Raw genomic sequence first — 14809 nt, forward strand, 5'->3', positions numbered from 1 at the left:
CGTGCCCTCTGCCTGCGTTGCTGCCTTTAAAAGTTTGTTCTCCGGGACCCACCAGTCACACCACAGCATCTTTTGCTTTTTCATTTTCCTTTAACTTCCGTTTCTTAAAATAAAACGTCACAGAAATAGCAAAGATGCCTCACTATGCTGGCTGCAGGCTGGAAATGAGGCAAAAACTCACCACGTTACTCACAAAAAGGAAGAAACAAAGGCAGTTTCTCACCCAGGCAGACAGCAGAGAGGTCCTGTGACTATATTCCAACTAATTACTTTGAAACTCAAAGGCAGCAAATTAAAAGAAGCTGCAGCAACAATCCTCATGATGTGTCATTAGTTTATTCCAGAATCAAAATGGTGAATCAGAGGTGGGTAGCTGGCTTCAATTCACGTGTCTTCAGCTCCTGCGTCTCTAAGGCTGACACGAGGAGAAGTGGATGGTGGGGATGATTCAGGCGGCTTGCAGAGAGCTGGTCTGTGTCATACAAGGGGGAGGACCTTCCCGCCGGCCTCGTGCTGCACAGTGCTTCAAAGGGAAAAGTCCTTGACGATGCAAAATGCCTGCCGTGGCCAGGCCTGCTCAGGATAAGATGTGGCAGGAGGGATTCAGGGGGAGCTTATCAAAGGCACAAAGGTTGGCTAGACACTCGACTCCCACTGGAAGGCAGTGGAAACTGGGCGCTTGCCTGCTTTGTGGCTTTGAAAACCTCCCCCTAAAATCCCCTGGCCTGGCACATTTTGGGCTGGGTTCTGATCCTGATCCTCAAAGGTACTAGGCACCTAACTCCCATCCATTTCAATGAGAATTAGGTGCCTAAATATCTGAGAGGATCTGGGCTTCTGTCCTAGATACACGCCTGGGCTGAATCTTCTCCGTGCAGAGGAGAGGCAGCTTGCATGTCCCCCAGTTCAGCCACTCAGCCCTGGTGAGCGCAGTGCTGTGGGCAGCTTCACTGGCATCTCTGCTGCCATGGCAGGGGCACAGCGTCACAAGCATGTAAGACCTCTCCTGGCCTCGGGCTGGGAACATCCCCTGTCCCAGGGCTCTGCCAGCTTTGCAGCTCCTGTGCACTGGGTTAGTGGTGCAAAGAGCTGCAGTGTGGGGTTGAGTTTCCCTGAGAGAGCCAGTCTCCCCTCACACTGGAGTAACACCAGGTGCAGGAGAGAGGAGAACCAGGAGAGTCTTAAGTCTCAATGTCCTTGACGTTGTTAGATCCCTGTGCAAATGCCGTGCCAAGGTCAGCTGTAACCAGGGGCTTGATCCTCCATAGAGCAGGTGCGACACATTGTGCAAACAAATTCAAGGCAAAATGGATGAGCAGGTGGGCTTGGTCCTGTGTTAACGTGATACAGCTGCTAAGAAGTTAGACCAGGGGCAAAGAGGGGACAGCATAGCTGGGAGGGAGGGTTGTGGTGATGTCCACATCTCAGACACCCTCCCACCTTACTCCTTTTGGACCCTGCTGCCTTGCGAATAAGGGAGCAGAGGGTCTCGGGACTTCCCAGCACTCAGCGTCCAGGGCTGGGCCTAGCGCCCATCCTTACTTGTGCCCACAAGTGGCTTCCATACACCCTCACCCTGGAGCACAGCGCCCCTGTGCTCTGCTGCGTGCACCATGGCAGGACTTGCAGGGTCGAGACCCCAGTCAGGTCTGCAGCTTTGATGTCCCACTAGCCTAGCTTGCAGCCCTTGGGGGAGTCACAGCCCTATTTTCCCCATGTCCCCTCCCAGCAGGAAATTCCCTTCAGCCTCTCGTTCCTCCTCCCCCCTTCAGGTGGAAGCATTCAAGAGGCCCTCTTTCTCCGAGCTGCTGGATGAACTGGAAGACGTAGCAGAGAGTTTGGAAGCTCTAAAGGACAATCAGCTGTCCGGATGATTGCCCAGGCTCTTCTGAACCCTGATGGCGTCAGCCTCAAACTGTAAATTACTCGTACATCAGAAAAGGCGAGAGGAGAAAGAGAGCGAGGGTGAAAGAGCAAAGTAATGCCCTGGTATTTATTTAATCGTGTTCTCATTCTCACATAGAAAGTGTGGCTTGAAAAATACAAAGCGGGAATTTCCAAGGGATTTTTTCTAGCTGAGGTTTTTAACAGAAATAATTCTGACGCTGAGCAGTCTTTGCTTGGTTGGTTTTTTGTTTGTTTTTTTTTTAAAAGAGGAAGATACTAATTTCTGATGTAAATACAGACGGCGAGAGATTCTGGAGGGGACGCTGGATAATTGACTGTCAGCTGGGGATGCTCTCTGAAGCCCAGGGTAGAAGTGTGGCTTTCCCCCTCCTCTTCCCCATAGTCCTTCCTGTGTCTCAGCCCTCCAGTCTTCATTGGAGCCATCGCTGGAGGCTGTGGATTTGGCATTGTGTAAAGGGGAAGGGGCGACATGGCAGATTGTGAGCCAGTAAAGTCGCCTTACAGTACCTAGCCTTAAAACCGTCCTCCAGTAGCCTTGGGAGGAGAATGCGTTCTGTAATGTCTCTGGTCATGTGACCTTCCTAGAAACTGACCCGCGTCCAAGCACCCGTGTTGTGCTCAGAGCATTTGGGGGTTTCGTGTAGACAGAGGGTGATGGTTTGGGAATCCCGATTGGCTGCTGAGGAAGTTAAACTTGCCTGTTTGTGGAACATTCCACCGAGACAGGGGTATTTGTTTTAACAAATATAAACTAATGAACCAATATATTCCTTTGGGAAAGCTGCATCAGGGATGCTTGCCGTGTCACAGGCGTGTCCGTGCCAGCAGAGGGGCTTGCTGTGTCACAGGCGTGTCCGTGCCAGCAGAGGGGCTTGCTGTGTCACAGGCGTGTCCGTGCCAGCAGAGGGGCTTGCTGTGTCACAGGCGTGTCCGTGCCAGCAGAGGGGCTTGCTGTGTCACAGACATGCTCGTACCATCAGGGGGGCTTGCCATGTTACAGGCGTGTCTGTACCATCAGAGGATCTTTGTCTGGTACAGGAGTGCCCTAGCTTTCTTACAGCAGGTGCTAGACTGTCAGGGTTTATTCCCATGGCTCTCACACACCCAAGACTCCTGTGACGGGGTCGCCCACTGAACAAATACATCCCAGCAAGCTCTGAGGCAGGTCTGTCGGGGGGCTGCTAGTCGCTGGTGAGGGGGCCATGAGGTGACCCAGTCACAGGTGGCAGCCCCGGATTGGCAAGCAGGCAGGATAATGCCGGCCACCTCCGCCCAGGGGAGATCCCTGTGAGTTACTGGCTCTGTTCGCGTCTCGATGCCCTTGTCATGGTGTCGTGATGCGCACACGGGGCACTGGGGCGTGCGCTCCGTGATGCACGCAGTCGGGACAGGGTTTCAGCTGGGTATATTGGGGTTCGCAGCCCTGGCCTTCGCTGATTTGGGATCCGCCTCAGGTCCCCTTCTGCTGCATCCCCAGCTGCCCTCTCCGGGGGCAGATGCAGACACACAGCGCTCCCCGACAGGCAGGTTCAGACCCTGGTACCGTAATACTCACCTTATGATTCTGCTTTACCCTATTAAAGACAAACCACTCCCAGAAAGGAAACCCTAGCTTATCAGTGCACCTAAGCAAGTGTCCTGAACCTTGCGAATGAGATCCCGTCGTCCGGTCCATGCAGGCCCACCCCTTTGGGGTCTTTCACCTCTGCGAAGCATCCTCCCGTAGCAGTTTCTGAACTAACGTTGCCAGGCAGATGTGTTGTATGGGGGCCTGGCCGTGCCAGCGCGATGCTGGAGACAGAGGCGGGCTTTGCAGAGCTGCAGGACAAGAGCCGTCTTTGTTAGACCCCCTTGATTTGTTAGTCGGGGATGGGGAGGCTTTGGTCAGAGGAGTCGGGCCACAGCAGTACAGCTTGTTCCCACCCGAAGCAAAGGAGGAATTTGCACAGGCCCAAGTCCTGAGGCATTGTGGGGATGCGCGAGCATCTGATTTATGGGCTCAGGAGGAGAAATGAAGAATGTGCCAATCATCTACCCCCTGTGCAAAGCCATCTCCTCGTGTGTGGGTGTTTGTGTGCGACGACACTGACCCACCTCACAGGGTGTTGTGTACGTGAATCAAAGGGCTAACGTGCTTTGCAGACGCTAAGGTCTAAGTGTTATGTTTTCGTCTGGGATGGGATCCAGCAGGAGGAGGTTAAATGCAGTTAGGGAAATAGTTGGAGGAGTTGGGGTGGGCTGAGATGGGAGAGATTCCAAATTAGGGGCAGGAGGGGGAAGGGTTAATTAGCAGAAACCCTTTTCTAGAGTAAACAAACAAAAAAAAGGCAAGTGATAAATCCAGCATCTGACTGGATCTGGGCTGCTCCTAACACATGGGAGGGTCTTGTATGCCAGTGATTTCTCAGCAGCAGGGCCAGCTCCACCACGGGTGTAAAGTGGTGTACTTCCATCCAATTGCATGGAGTTTTACGCCACTTTACTCTGGCCGAAGCGCCTGCCCCTACAGTGTGAGCTCTTTGGGGCAGGGCCTTTCTGTGCAGTACGGCTGAACACAAGGGGGCGTCAGCCCCGCATGGAGCCCTCAGGCGCTGCCGTCGTACAAATGAAGAAGCACAAGTGGGGAAATTCACACAGTGCGGTGATGCGCTGTAACCTGACGCCCGGCCGTTTCTTACTGTCTGTTTCCCACTGTAAATGTCCTGATGAGTGTTTTCAGCTGCTCCTGGGCTCTGGCAGTGCCCTGCAGGCTGTAACAAGGCAGCACCTCGAATGCAGAGACTTCAAATGCTGGCGGATTCTGTGTCCTGTGAAGTACAAACAGTTGTGTGGGGAAAGGGCACTGACATCTGTGCCAGTGAACGTCTGCGGGAACAAGGGGCAGCGTTGTAATGGTTGTGCATTCTCGCAAGTACTGTAAGGATTTGGAAGTCTGCAAGAAATATACTCAATGCAGCAAAGATGCACCATACAGCGAGAGATTTACTAGTTCGTACATGTTTCTGGACGATTATTTGTTGCTCTATTTTCCTCTGTATCGCTGCTGATGAGTTTATACACAAGGGACTTCTTGCTTAAGAGTTACAATATGCTCAGCAAATATGGATTTCTGTGCAGCAGGCTCCGAGGAGCAGAGTCTTAAGGAGCAGCGGGGTGAGATTCCCTAATTCTTCTGCCTGGGAGGGAGACCGTGGCTCTTTGATTCGCTTCCCAATTTGGAGTCTCTGTACCAGCTGAGTGGAAGTTACAGGAGCTTGTGTGTTACTGCCTGGCAGTACAAACAGCATTGATATGCACTGTGTATCTTCAGTGTGAGCCAAGCATCGCCTGCGTCACAGCAAAGTGCAGGGTAGTAGAAGGCAAATCGCTAGGTTTGCGTTGAACTATTAAAAGGTGATGCATGGTGAGAAAGGAGGAGACCTGCTGAGGAATCCCCCTGCCCTCTTCAAAGCAGCCAGGCTGTACAATCAGCTGTTGGGGGGCAGGGGATGTGCCTCTTAATCTCTTGAGAGCCAAGTATGGTGACATTGTGGAGCAAGACCCACAGCCCAATCCAACGTCCATGTGTAACTCCCATTGGCTTCAGCGGGAGCTGGGCTGGACCCTGTAGGCGGGACATCAGAGTATGTCATAACATAGAGGGCTCTGAATGATGTAGGGCCTGATTCAAAGTCTACTGAAGTCATTGCATCAGAGTCCCATGGAGCATAGGCCTAGAAGGGACCTCCTGGGTCATTGCGTCCTGTCCCCTGCTTTGCAGGCCACACCCACCGTATCATCCCCTTCGTGAACTTACCCAGCTCCAGCTCAAACCAGTTCAGTTGTTTGCCCCACACTGCTTCTGTTGGGAGGCTGCGCCACCGCCTCGCTCCTCTGATGGGCAGAAGCCTTCTTCTGATCTCCAGCCTAAGTACGCTCCTGGATATTCACCCCCATTTGTTCTTGTGCCAAAATTGTCCTGGAGCTTCGGTAGCTCTTCCCCCTCCCTGGGATTCCCCCCACTTCCCTCCCCATGTATTTATTGGCTTCAGTGCGCTTTGGTTCAGGCCCTCAATTGCTTTAATAACATTAGCAGAGACCTTGCCCTTTGCCTCCTCTCCACAGCATCTGGAATGCCAGCTGCGCGAGCTCTGTTGCAAATACTGAACAACAGTAACAGTAAGAGGGATCCAATTTGGCATGGAAGGCAGGCACATGTGGGTCTAAACCGAGGTTGGTCCCTGCTAATTGGGAGTGCTGCAGGGCATGGGCACAGGCCTGCTTCTGAAGGTACAGGTTGCAATTTTCAAAGGCCCTTGTGGGATTCGCTGCCCAAGTTCCATTAAATTCTGGACTGGGTGGAGTTTGGAGGCCTGCTCCATAGATTGGACAGATCTAGAGCAGAGGGGGATGTGGGTTGCTTTGTATTATTTGGCTTGACTGCATGGGCAGTGCTAGGGCTGAGTGGTCTCTGCAGGATTCTCACACCTGTAACCTCATCTCCCGGAACAACCTCCTTGGTGCATGAAGAATGATCCTCTAGCAGTAGGTGTGTCCCACCCAAGGTGGTCTGCTCCTTCAGTCCTTCCAAGTGCCCACTTTCCATGTGACTGGCTCCTCGGTGGGGGGCTGGAACGGAGGTGAGCTCGCTCTCCACTTATTCGCTGCAACCCAACCCGTCCCAGCAACCCCTCACCAATGCAGCGAAGACCAGAGCAGGGAATAGAAGTGAAAGGGACGGATCTGTTACTGCAGAGTCAGGAGCACAAGGCCTGACCACAGTGAAAGTTACAAAGTAGAACATAATTGCAAAGTGAATGGAAACTTTGTTGAAGGTCTAATAAAGTATTGTCGACTCCTTTTAATTGTATTGTTCTGAACAGTAGCATCTTTCCACGGATGCCTGGGAAGGAAGCACATTAGTTAAGGGATACGTTTCGTACACACGGAGGCTGTACAAAGCAGAGGCGTCATTGGGAGGGTTAACCAGAGGGAGGCGTAGCTGAGTACAAGGCTAGCCCTGGCTGGGAGCTGTTCATGGCACTCAGCCAGTTCTGGAGAGCCGAATGAGGGAGAAGTTGATGCCAACCAGGTCCTTTCTAGACATCAGGGGTGAAATTGTGGCTCCACTGAAGTCAGTGGGAGTTTTGCCATTGCCTTCAACAGAGCCAGGATTTCTCTCCGGATGTTTAAAGAGTTAAAGCTAGAGATGAGCCAAAGCAAACCCCTGTGTCTGAACACCCCGGGGAATTTCCACCCCAGATGTGAAGAGCGTTGCTGGGATCTGTCTGTAGGAAACTGGCTTTGATGCCCCATCCTGCTCTTTGGGAACGTCCAGCTCGGAGCCCTGCCTCTGAAATCAGGGAGTCACGATGCTGGGGGATCTGGGTAGCTCTGCTGTTGTCCTCCAGGTTGCATTACTCACCTCCCAGTCACAGGCTCAGCACATCTATTCCCTAGCAGGAGCCCACTCCTCCAGCTCCCTTTCTCTCTACTCTGGCAGACTCTCCGCTCCACAGCAGCGGGCGAGGGCACAGACCATGATGCATGTACGGTATCCAACAGGACAGTGTGTTTCTGTCACATGATGTCTTTTTAAAAAATGCCACTTTGGAATAAAGTCCAGTGCTTCTTTCCCACACAATCCAAGGCTCCTGTGTGTGTGTTGTTCTCCTGGGTTGATTGAGTAGTGTCACAGAAAGTCTGCGTGTTTCCACTCTATCAGTTATGGCATCTAAACAGATGGTTCATGCTCTGTTTATCTGTGTAATTGACGCTATAAATCTGTAGTTAAATTGCACTTGCAAAACAGCTTTAACTGTGAGGTGGCCAGATCTTCCGCTGTTCATCCTTCTGTAATGGGGCCAGCCGATCTGCACTAAATCAGACCCTTCGCTTTAGTTTAGGAGACAGACGATCAAGAAAACAACACATGCGACATGCCAAGAAAATCAAATCGACACTTCCATCCTGGCAACCCGGGCTGATCCAAACGGACCCAGCGACAGTAAAATGATTTTCCTTCCCGATCACATTTATATTTTATGCTTTCTGACTCATACATGGCAAACAGCAGCATTAATTGCTTTTTCAGATGCAGCCCACTCACAAGAACACCCTGTAAAGGCAGAGGGAGGATGTGTTTTGTTTTGCAACAAGGTTATGGACTAACAAGCTTCTGGCTCCAGCCAGAACTGAAGTGGAGTGGAAATATAGCAGCCCCCTGGACCAACTTCTCCAGTCCACCCTTCCCCTCCCCCCGCCAGTGAGAACTATCATTTGTGCTGAGTGGAGAAGACCACGATTTTAAAGCACCTGATTCTCATTTACCACTCATGGAGTAAGGTGAAGTAGTAGTGAAAGGAGTTTACACCCTGCCAGAGCTGTGTAAAGGAGCCCTAGTGTAAATGAGAGGCCCTAAAAAGTGGAAGCCTAAAATTAGGTTCTTAAATCCATATTTAGCCACCTAAGTGCAGGAAAAGAGGAACCAAGAACCAAGGGAAGAAAAGCCCTTTGATGTTTCTGCAGCCATTTTCTAAATGCAAATGATCACATGACGATCACACATCTGGGTCTATCTCACTTGATTGTTTCCCTGCCATTGCAGTGGCCTCGGGTGTTGGTGCATCTTGGCCCTTTCTGATCTCTGCCTGTGGCACGTATTGGTCTGTTTAGTCTACGTATCTAGTCATATTTCTGGTGGGCTGTAATCAGGGCTTAAATTCTCATAGACTATTTCTGGGGCTTCAGCCCCGCGGGAGGCCCTGGTTCTGCCCTGCAGGTTTGAAAATATTTACCAGAGCTCTGCTCCAGACAGCTCCAGCCTGGCCGTAATACTTTGGTCTAATTTCAGTGGTTAGCTTTGATGTGCAAGTACTGGGTGTGGTTGGTGGCCTGCAATAGACAGGAGGTCAGACTAGATGGTGGGGACCCTTTGTGACCCTTTTCAAAACCACCAAGAACCTGGTAGCTCCCATCAGGCCCTTGTTTTGTAAAAATCTTGGCCTAAACCTTTAGCTCTGAATGCTGGTCCCGTTCAAGTCATTGACTTCCAGAGAGGCCCAGCATCTGGCCCTGGCTGTGGGAAGTCATGCAGGCCAGGAATGCTCAGTGTTCGAGTGAGTGAAACCCTCTTGAGTTAACACTGGACAGGGATTTGCTACATCACTAGAGTAACCCACTCACCGTCCTGTAGCTGGAAAGCTGAGGAGATGTTACCCATTGGTCTGGGTGTGCTACGTGCCTGATGCACCCAGGATGTGGGTCTGACAGCCCTCAGCTGGAGAGCCTTGTCGCTTTAGATCCAGCTGTAACAGACTCACCCTCTGTGGGTGGGGCATGTAACATACACTGAACAGGGGGCTACACACTTCTGGATGTAGGAAGCATATTCCAAGCATCTGAGGCTCATGGGAGTCTGAATCCCAGCCCAGCCCCTGTTTATGTGATGGCTGCTATCTTGGCCAGAACCAAGGACCTCTGGAGTTACAGGGATAGGTCTCTACAGCTTGATCTAAAGAGCCAGGCGCTGTCACCAGGGCTGTAGCAGACCCATATCCTTCATTGACCAGGCACAGAGGCGACGCAAACACACACTTACCAGTGGGTCACACCAGCCAGCGATTTCCAGTGGCCTGTTTTGGGGGCCGGGAGAGGATTGTGATCAGCTCACAGCTTCCCGGTGGGGGAAGCAGCAATTGTCAAAGCACAGCGGGAATGCCCATGCGAGCCTGCAACTCTGGGACCCAGCTTCAGGGAGCCGTCAGAGGCGTTCTTCCCCCCTGGTGTCTCCCACAGCCTAATTGCTCATCATTTGCATTCAGAGCACGGCTGCAGATGCTTCAAGGGGTTTTTCTCTTTGCTTCTCTCCAGCACCTTAACAAGGAAGAGGGGGTTTCAACACACTGCGGGCGCTGGAGAGGAGCGGGAGGCAGGGCCTGTGGTGCTAATTGAGGAAATGGCTGGGATTACTTATTTATTGTGCTTTTCCCAGGAGAGCTATGGCAGGACGGAAATGGTTGCTTAATGCTTGGGGGTGAAATTGATCCAAGGTGGGGACAAAGCCACATGCTGGTCCCCAGAGAGCTAGAATTACCAGCTGATGGGTAATTATGGGGCACGCGTCTGTTAAAGGGGATGTGGTCCAGGTGAAGGAGCCCGCGGGGGCAACCTTGGGTTGCGATGCTCCCTGTCTGGAGCGGAGGATTCCACGCCACAGGGTTAAGCGCTGCTTCGTGTTTATGGGTGTGCTGCAGGCAGGCTGACGCGGGAAGGGGACTTGCCTGTGCCCTAGCAATTAACCCCCAGCTGATCCTAATTGGGTGGCTTAATTAGCATGCGTGACCCCAGCTGTGAAAGGGGCAGGGAGGGCTACATAGAGAGGAGAACTGGGGGAGAGGTTCCCTTCTCTCTGGGAAAGGTCTGGTGAATTCAGGCTGAAGAGGGCCCAAGGACGTAGTTAATCTCGGTCGTGGGCCCTTGAAAAGGGTCAAGGCACAGGGGGGCTTCCCTGGGGCCCCCAGGCCCGGCAGAATCAGGTTCCCAAGTACCGGTGGGTTATCACTTGTCGTGCATAGGAGTCCTAGACACGACAAACACAGAACAAAAAGATGGTCCCTACCCTAAAGCATTTACCATCTGAGTTTAAAACCAGAGATCAGTGGAGACAAACAAGGGGGAGCACAACGAAATAATGAGACCACAGTGGTCAGCGATATGACCAGCCATCTCAGCCCGACACCACAAAACTGGTCCACATAATTCTTATTGGGGAATAATAATAAATAATTGTGTAGGTTCTACACACGTATACAATGACATTGCAGCCCCTGCGATCTAAAGTATATGCCAAGAGATGGATGCAGCCGACAGAGTGGGTGAGCACGAGGTAGCAATAGGACAGTTATGATTAGCTTAGTAAGCAGCAGCCAGACACCTGAAAAATCGCTGCTCTCCTTGCAGGGTCGCAGTGTATGTGAATCAAGTCATGTTATCTTAGTAGAGACGTCTAATATTAATCATATGAGCGTCAATGGAGCGTCACCCAGTTTACACCAGTGTCAGATCTGGCCCCATATCTTTGCTACTTTCCAGTGAATTCAGAAAGGCACCACCCCTGTGTTCAGTATGATTTCCCCAAGGCCTGATCCTGCCCTGCCGGAGAAAAGGGGAATTTTGCTAATGCATTGAATGAGATTGGGACTGGAAGCCAACAGCAGAAAGCCCAAATGTCACTGAAGGAGACGCAGTGACATCTGATGGCCAAGTGTGATAATTACAGTTCTGAGGTCCCATATAGTGGGAGGGGGGTAGCTCAGGGCAGAGGTGGGTTTTCCAGCACGGTTACCTTTTCAGAATTTTGCACAGACCTTTTGTGAAAAGTTTTGCAATGGCAAAACTCCCATTGACTTCAATGGGGCTAAGATTTCACCCCCAATTCCTGGGGATGCTCCATTGCTCCAAATGTACTAGGACATTTATACGCACAAAGAACTCAAGCTCCAACTTTAAAACTTGTCATCTCCTATGTGACACATCCTCTGGTCCTCCCTGAGCACCAGCTATTTGATAAGCTTGAAACATTTTAAGGTAAGTAATGGACCAAATTTTGCTCTTAACTACATGGGTGCAGCCTCTTTGGCACTGCGCAGCTGCTGCTGCAGCACTCCAGAGTGCTACCACTAGCTATTCCTGCAGCTAGCGGAGCAGGGTAATTTAAACCCCATGTCATGGGAAAACAATTGTGTAACTCCACTGATCCAAAGGCGGGGGGTTGCGTATCAAACACGACGCGGCAGCATAAAGTGCCGCACAAAATAAATGAGTCCGCTGTGCAGCACCTCCGGCTCAGCAACACTTTTATTCCGGTGGTTTAAAAATACCATGGAAATGATCCGGCAAAAACGACAAGGCTGCCACACTAAAGTTGCAAATTAAAAATTTAAAAAAGGAGAAAACGCAAAAGTGACAGTTCTCAGGCTACTGTTCTTTCTCTTTGCATTTTACTCTGGATTTGCAGGGGTAAATGAGAGCAAAACCTGACCCAGGTACTTTAGTATACTGGATGATTAGTCAGGCTGTAGACCAGTGGCCCTCAAACTTTTGAGGGTTATGCCTCCCCTTACCCTTGTCCGTGCCCTTCCTGCCCCCCCGGGAGTGGGGCTGGGTGGTGCTCTTTGCACCCCCTCCCCCGGGGACTGGCTGGGCCTGCCGAGCCCCCCGAACATTCCTCTGTGCCCCCCTACGGGGGTGTGCCCCACAGTTTTGGGACCTCAGCTGTGAACAGGATACAATTTTCAACAGCACCTAAATGACTTCATGAGCTCCAGCTGGCCGCACATGAGATCAGTGCCACTGGGAGCAACAGAGGATCCTGAGGTCCTGGGGCTGGGTCGCTGCTTTTCCAGCTAGTCTCTCCTCCCTCCAGCAGAGAAGCAGCAGGAGCAGCCCAAAACAAGACACTTCACTACACCCGTTTCTCCCTCTGGGGAGAGGCTGAAAGAACAAGCAGCACATGACAGTGTGCTAAGCAACCTGACTGCACATCTGCTGGTTACTACAGTGAGCACGGTTTAAGAATCTACATAGAATAAAAGAATTTTGAAAATGTTGCCCAGAATCCGTATCATGCATGCGAATTAACACGAAAGCATCTTAATCTTTGCATTTCCTGCTGCCTCTTTGCATTAATGGAGGTCCCTGAATTTAAATGCATTTTGCGCCTGAAAGAGGATTATGTGAATACTGAACACCTCTGAAATTCTCTTTGGTAAACACTCCTCTGTGATCCGGTAGCTCACTGGTATTACCATGAAGAAAATCTCCCAGAATCACCTTGTGTTTTCTCAGACGCTCTTGAAATTTCGATGGAATCATACTTGGCAAAGTCCTTGTGAAGTTCATAGCATCCTATGAGAAGAATATAAGCAGAGTAATGGTAATCTGCAAACCACTCTCCCGAAAGGTGTTTTAGCTGGGATTTCTGCATCGCGTCATGTAACTGGAACACTAGGGTTCTTCTAGGAGACTTCATAATGGAGAGCACCTTGTGTGTGAGATTCCTCTATCCCAGCAACAAGGGACTGTTTCACATTTCCAGGAGCCCTGCAGAATCTCAAGTCTTCAGAAGTTAGTTTTCTAGCTCATCTGAAAGCCTGCTTCTGACCCTGCCCTCGTCTCAGCGCCGGATGTGACGAGATAGGGGCTTTAGGAGCAGGGACGGCCCTAGGTGCTTTTTGTTGCCCAAGGTGGAAAACATATTTGACACCACTACCGCCAAAAGGTGCAAGCAACCCTCATGTCCCCTAAATGGGCATTTGGCACCTCTGAATGTTGGCACTGAGAGTGGCTGCCCGATCGCCCACCCCAAAGGCCAGGCTGGCCCGGTTTAGGAGTCTGAGAATGCAACCATGCCTTTCATGTTGAATGTGGACCTACCAATCCAGTTGCATCAGAAACAGTGTTGCGGCATAGATGTGCTAACCCAGTTAAAAAGTCCCATCGGCGGTGCTGCCCGGCTAAGGCAGGCTAGTCCCTACCTGTTCTGACACTGCGCTGCACCCTAGAAGTGGCCAGCAGCAGGTCCGGCTCCTAGGCGGGGGGGACCCGTGGGGCTCTGCGCCCTGCCCCCGCCCCAAGCACTGGGTTTAACCCTCACCCTTCCGGCCATGGAGGACTTGATGGACCTGTAACTGGAGCCCAGCAGCATGGCTCAGTAGGCTGGAAAGGTCACTGTTGTGGCCAGCCGGTTGTGGACACAGTAGGCATGTGCGTCCACACAGGCTGTATTAATCAGTCTGGGAGCTAGATGGACTGAGAGAATCCTGGAACCAGTGTGTGTCCAGCAGCTGGAATAAAGAATCCCCTTTATATTCATTATGGCCTGTCTTCTCTCTACCCCCAGCAACCCCCCTAAGGACCATGGAAGGAGATTGTTGCAAACACTTTCTGAACTCAAGATTCTAAGGCATTCACCAACCCAAACTGGCAAGTCTGTGTTTTACTTTTGGCACCTGGTGGTCCTGCCTTGCTGGGAATGCCCTGCATGCCTATTTTGCCCCCAAAATTAGCAAAACTGAGGTTATGCATGTAAGAAATCAGTAGGGCTGCTTTCCAGCAAAATCATGAGCTGCACCGCCAGAAAGCGTGGAAGAGCTGCCAGCGAGGGTACAGAGCTGGTGTGGAAGCCCTGACCTCCCACTTATCTCCTGGGATCCACTGGCTCCTAGGGGATCCATGGGGCTCAATGATTGGCGAGAAATCTGCATGATTAAAACCCTTTGGAGTTTTTGTCCTCTTTACCCCCTCCCATGGGTCCTCTCACAGGAGGAGGTGACTGGGGCTACGTACAGGCTTTAAAATTTGGCCCAGTGTTTATTTTTACATGCACAGAGGGATTCTAGGTATTGGAGGTTCTATAGCAGAATACATCAATAGATCCAATGCTCTCTACACTCTCTCTCTCTCTCTCTCTCAGTCCCCCAATCTCACATTCCCCTTCAGTGAAAAATCTTTGTTCCCCCACTAAAGAGATCCAAATCTGTAGCATCCATCCCGCTTTGGCCTCCTCCAGCACCACCCTCTGGTAAACCAGCAAGAGGCCAAGGGAGCTCGTGGCCAGTCTCTCCTGGGACTTCCTGTCACAGTGGTTAGGTTTCAGAGTAGCAGCCGTGTTACTCTGTATCCGCAAAAAGAACAGGAGTACTTGTGGCACCTTAGAGACTAACAAATTTATTTGGGCATAAGCTTTCGTGGGCTACAGCTCACTTCATCAGACGCATGCAGTGGAAAATACAGTAGGAAGATCTATATATACACACACAGAGATCATGGGAAAAAATGGGGGTTGCCATACCAACTCTAATGAGACTAATCAATTAGAAACTCCCTGAAAAAGCACAGGAAGCAATCTGCACAGCCACAC

At 51.2% G+C, this 14809-nt stretch overlaps 1 protein-coding gene across 8 annotated transcripts in view; it reads left to right on the top strand.

Annotated features, from left to right (window-relative positions):
* LOC123352682 (dual specificity testis-specific protein kinase 1-like) overlaps window positions 1–7521 on the top strand; it is a 70309-nt gene extending 62788 nt beyond the window's left edge. For all 8 annotated transcript variants that reach the window (XM_044993132.1, XM_044993134.1, XM_044993128.1 and 5 more), the window contains one exon: window positions 1773–7521. In XM_044993132.1, the coding sequence (XP_044849067.1) occupies window positions 1773–1874 (102 nt within the window). In that variant the 3' untranslated portion in view covers window positions 1875–7521. The remainder of the gene's footprint in view (window positions 1–1772) is intronic.
* Window positions 7522–14809: the final 7288 nt, after the last annotated feature.

Source organism: Mauremys mutica, chromosome 18, assembly GCF_020497125.1.
Source record: "Mauremys mutica isolate MM-2020 ecotype Southern chromosome 18, ASM2049712v1, whole genome shotgun sequence".
Classification (NCBI taxonomy): domain Eukaryota; kingdom Metazoa; phylum Chordata; order Testudines; family Geoemydidae; genus Mauremys; species Mauremys mutica.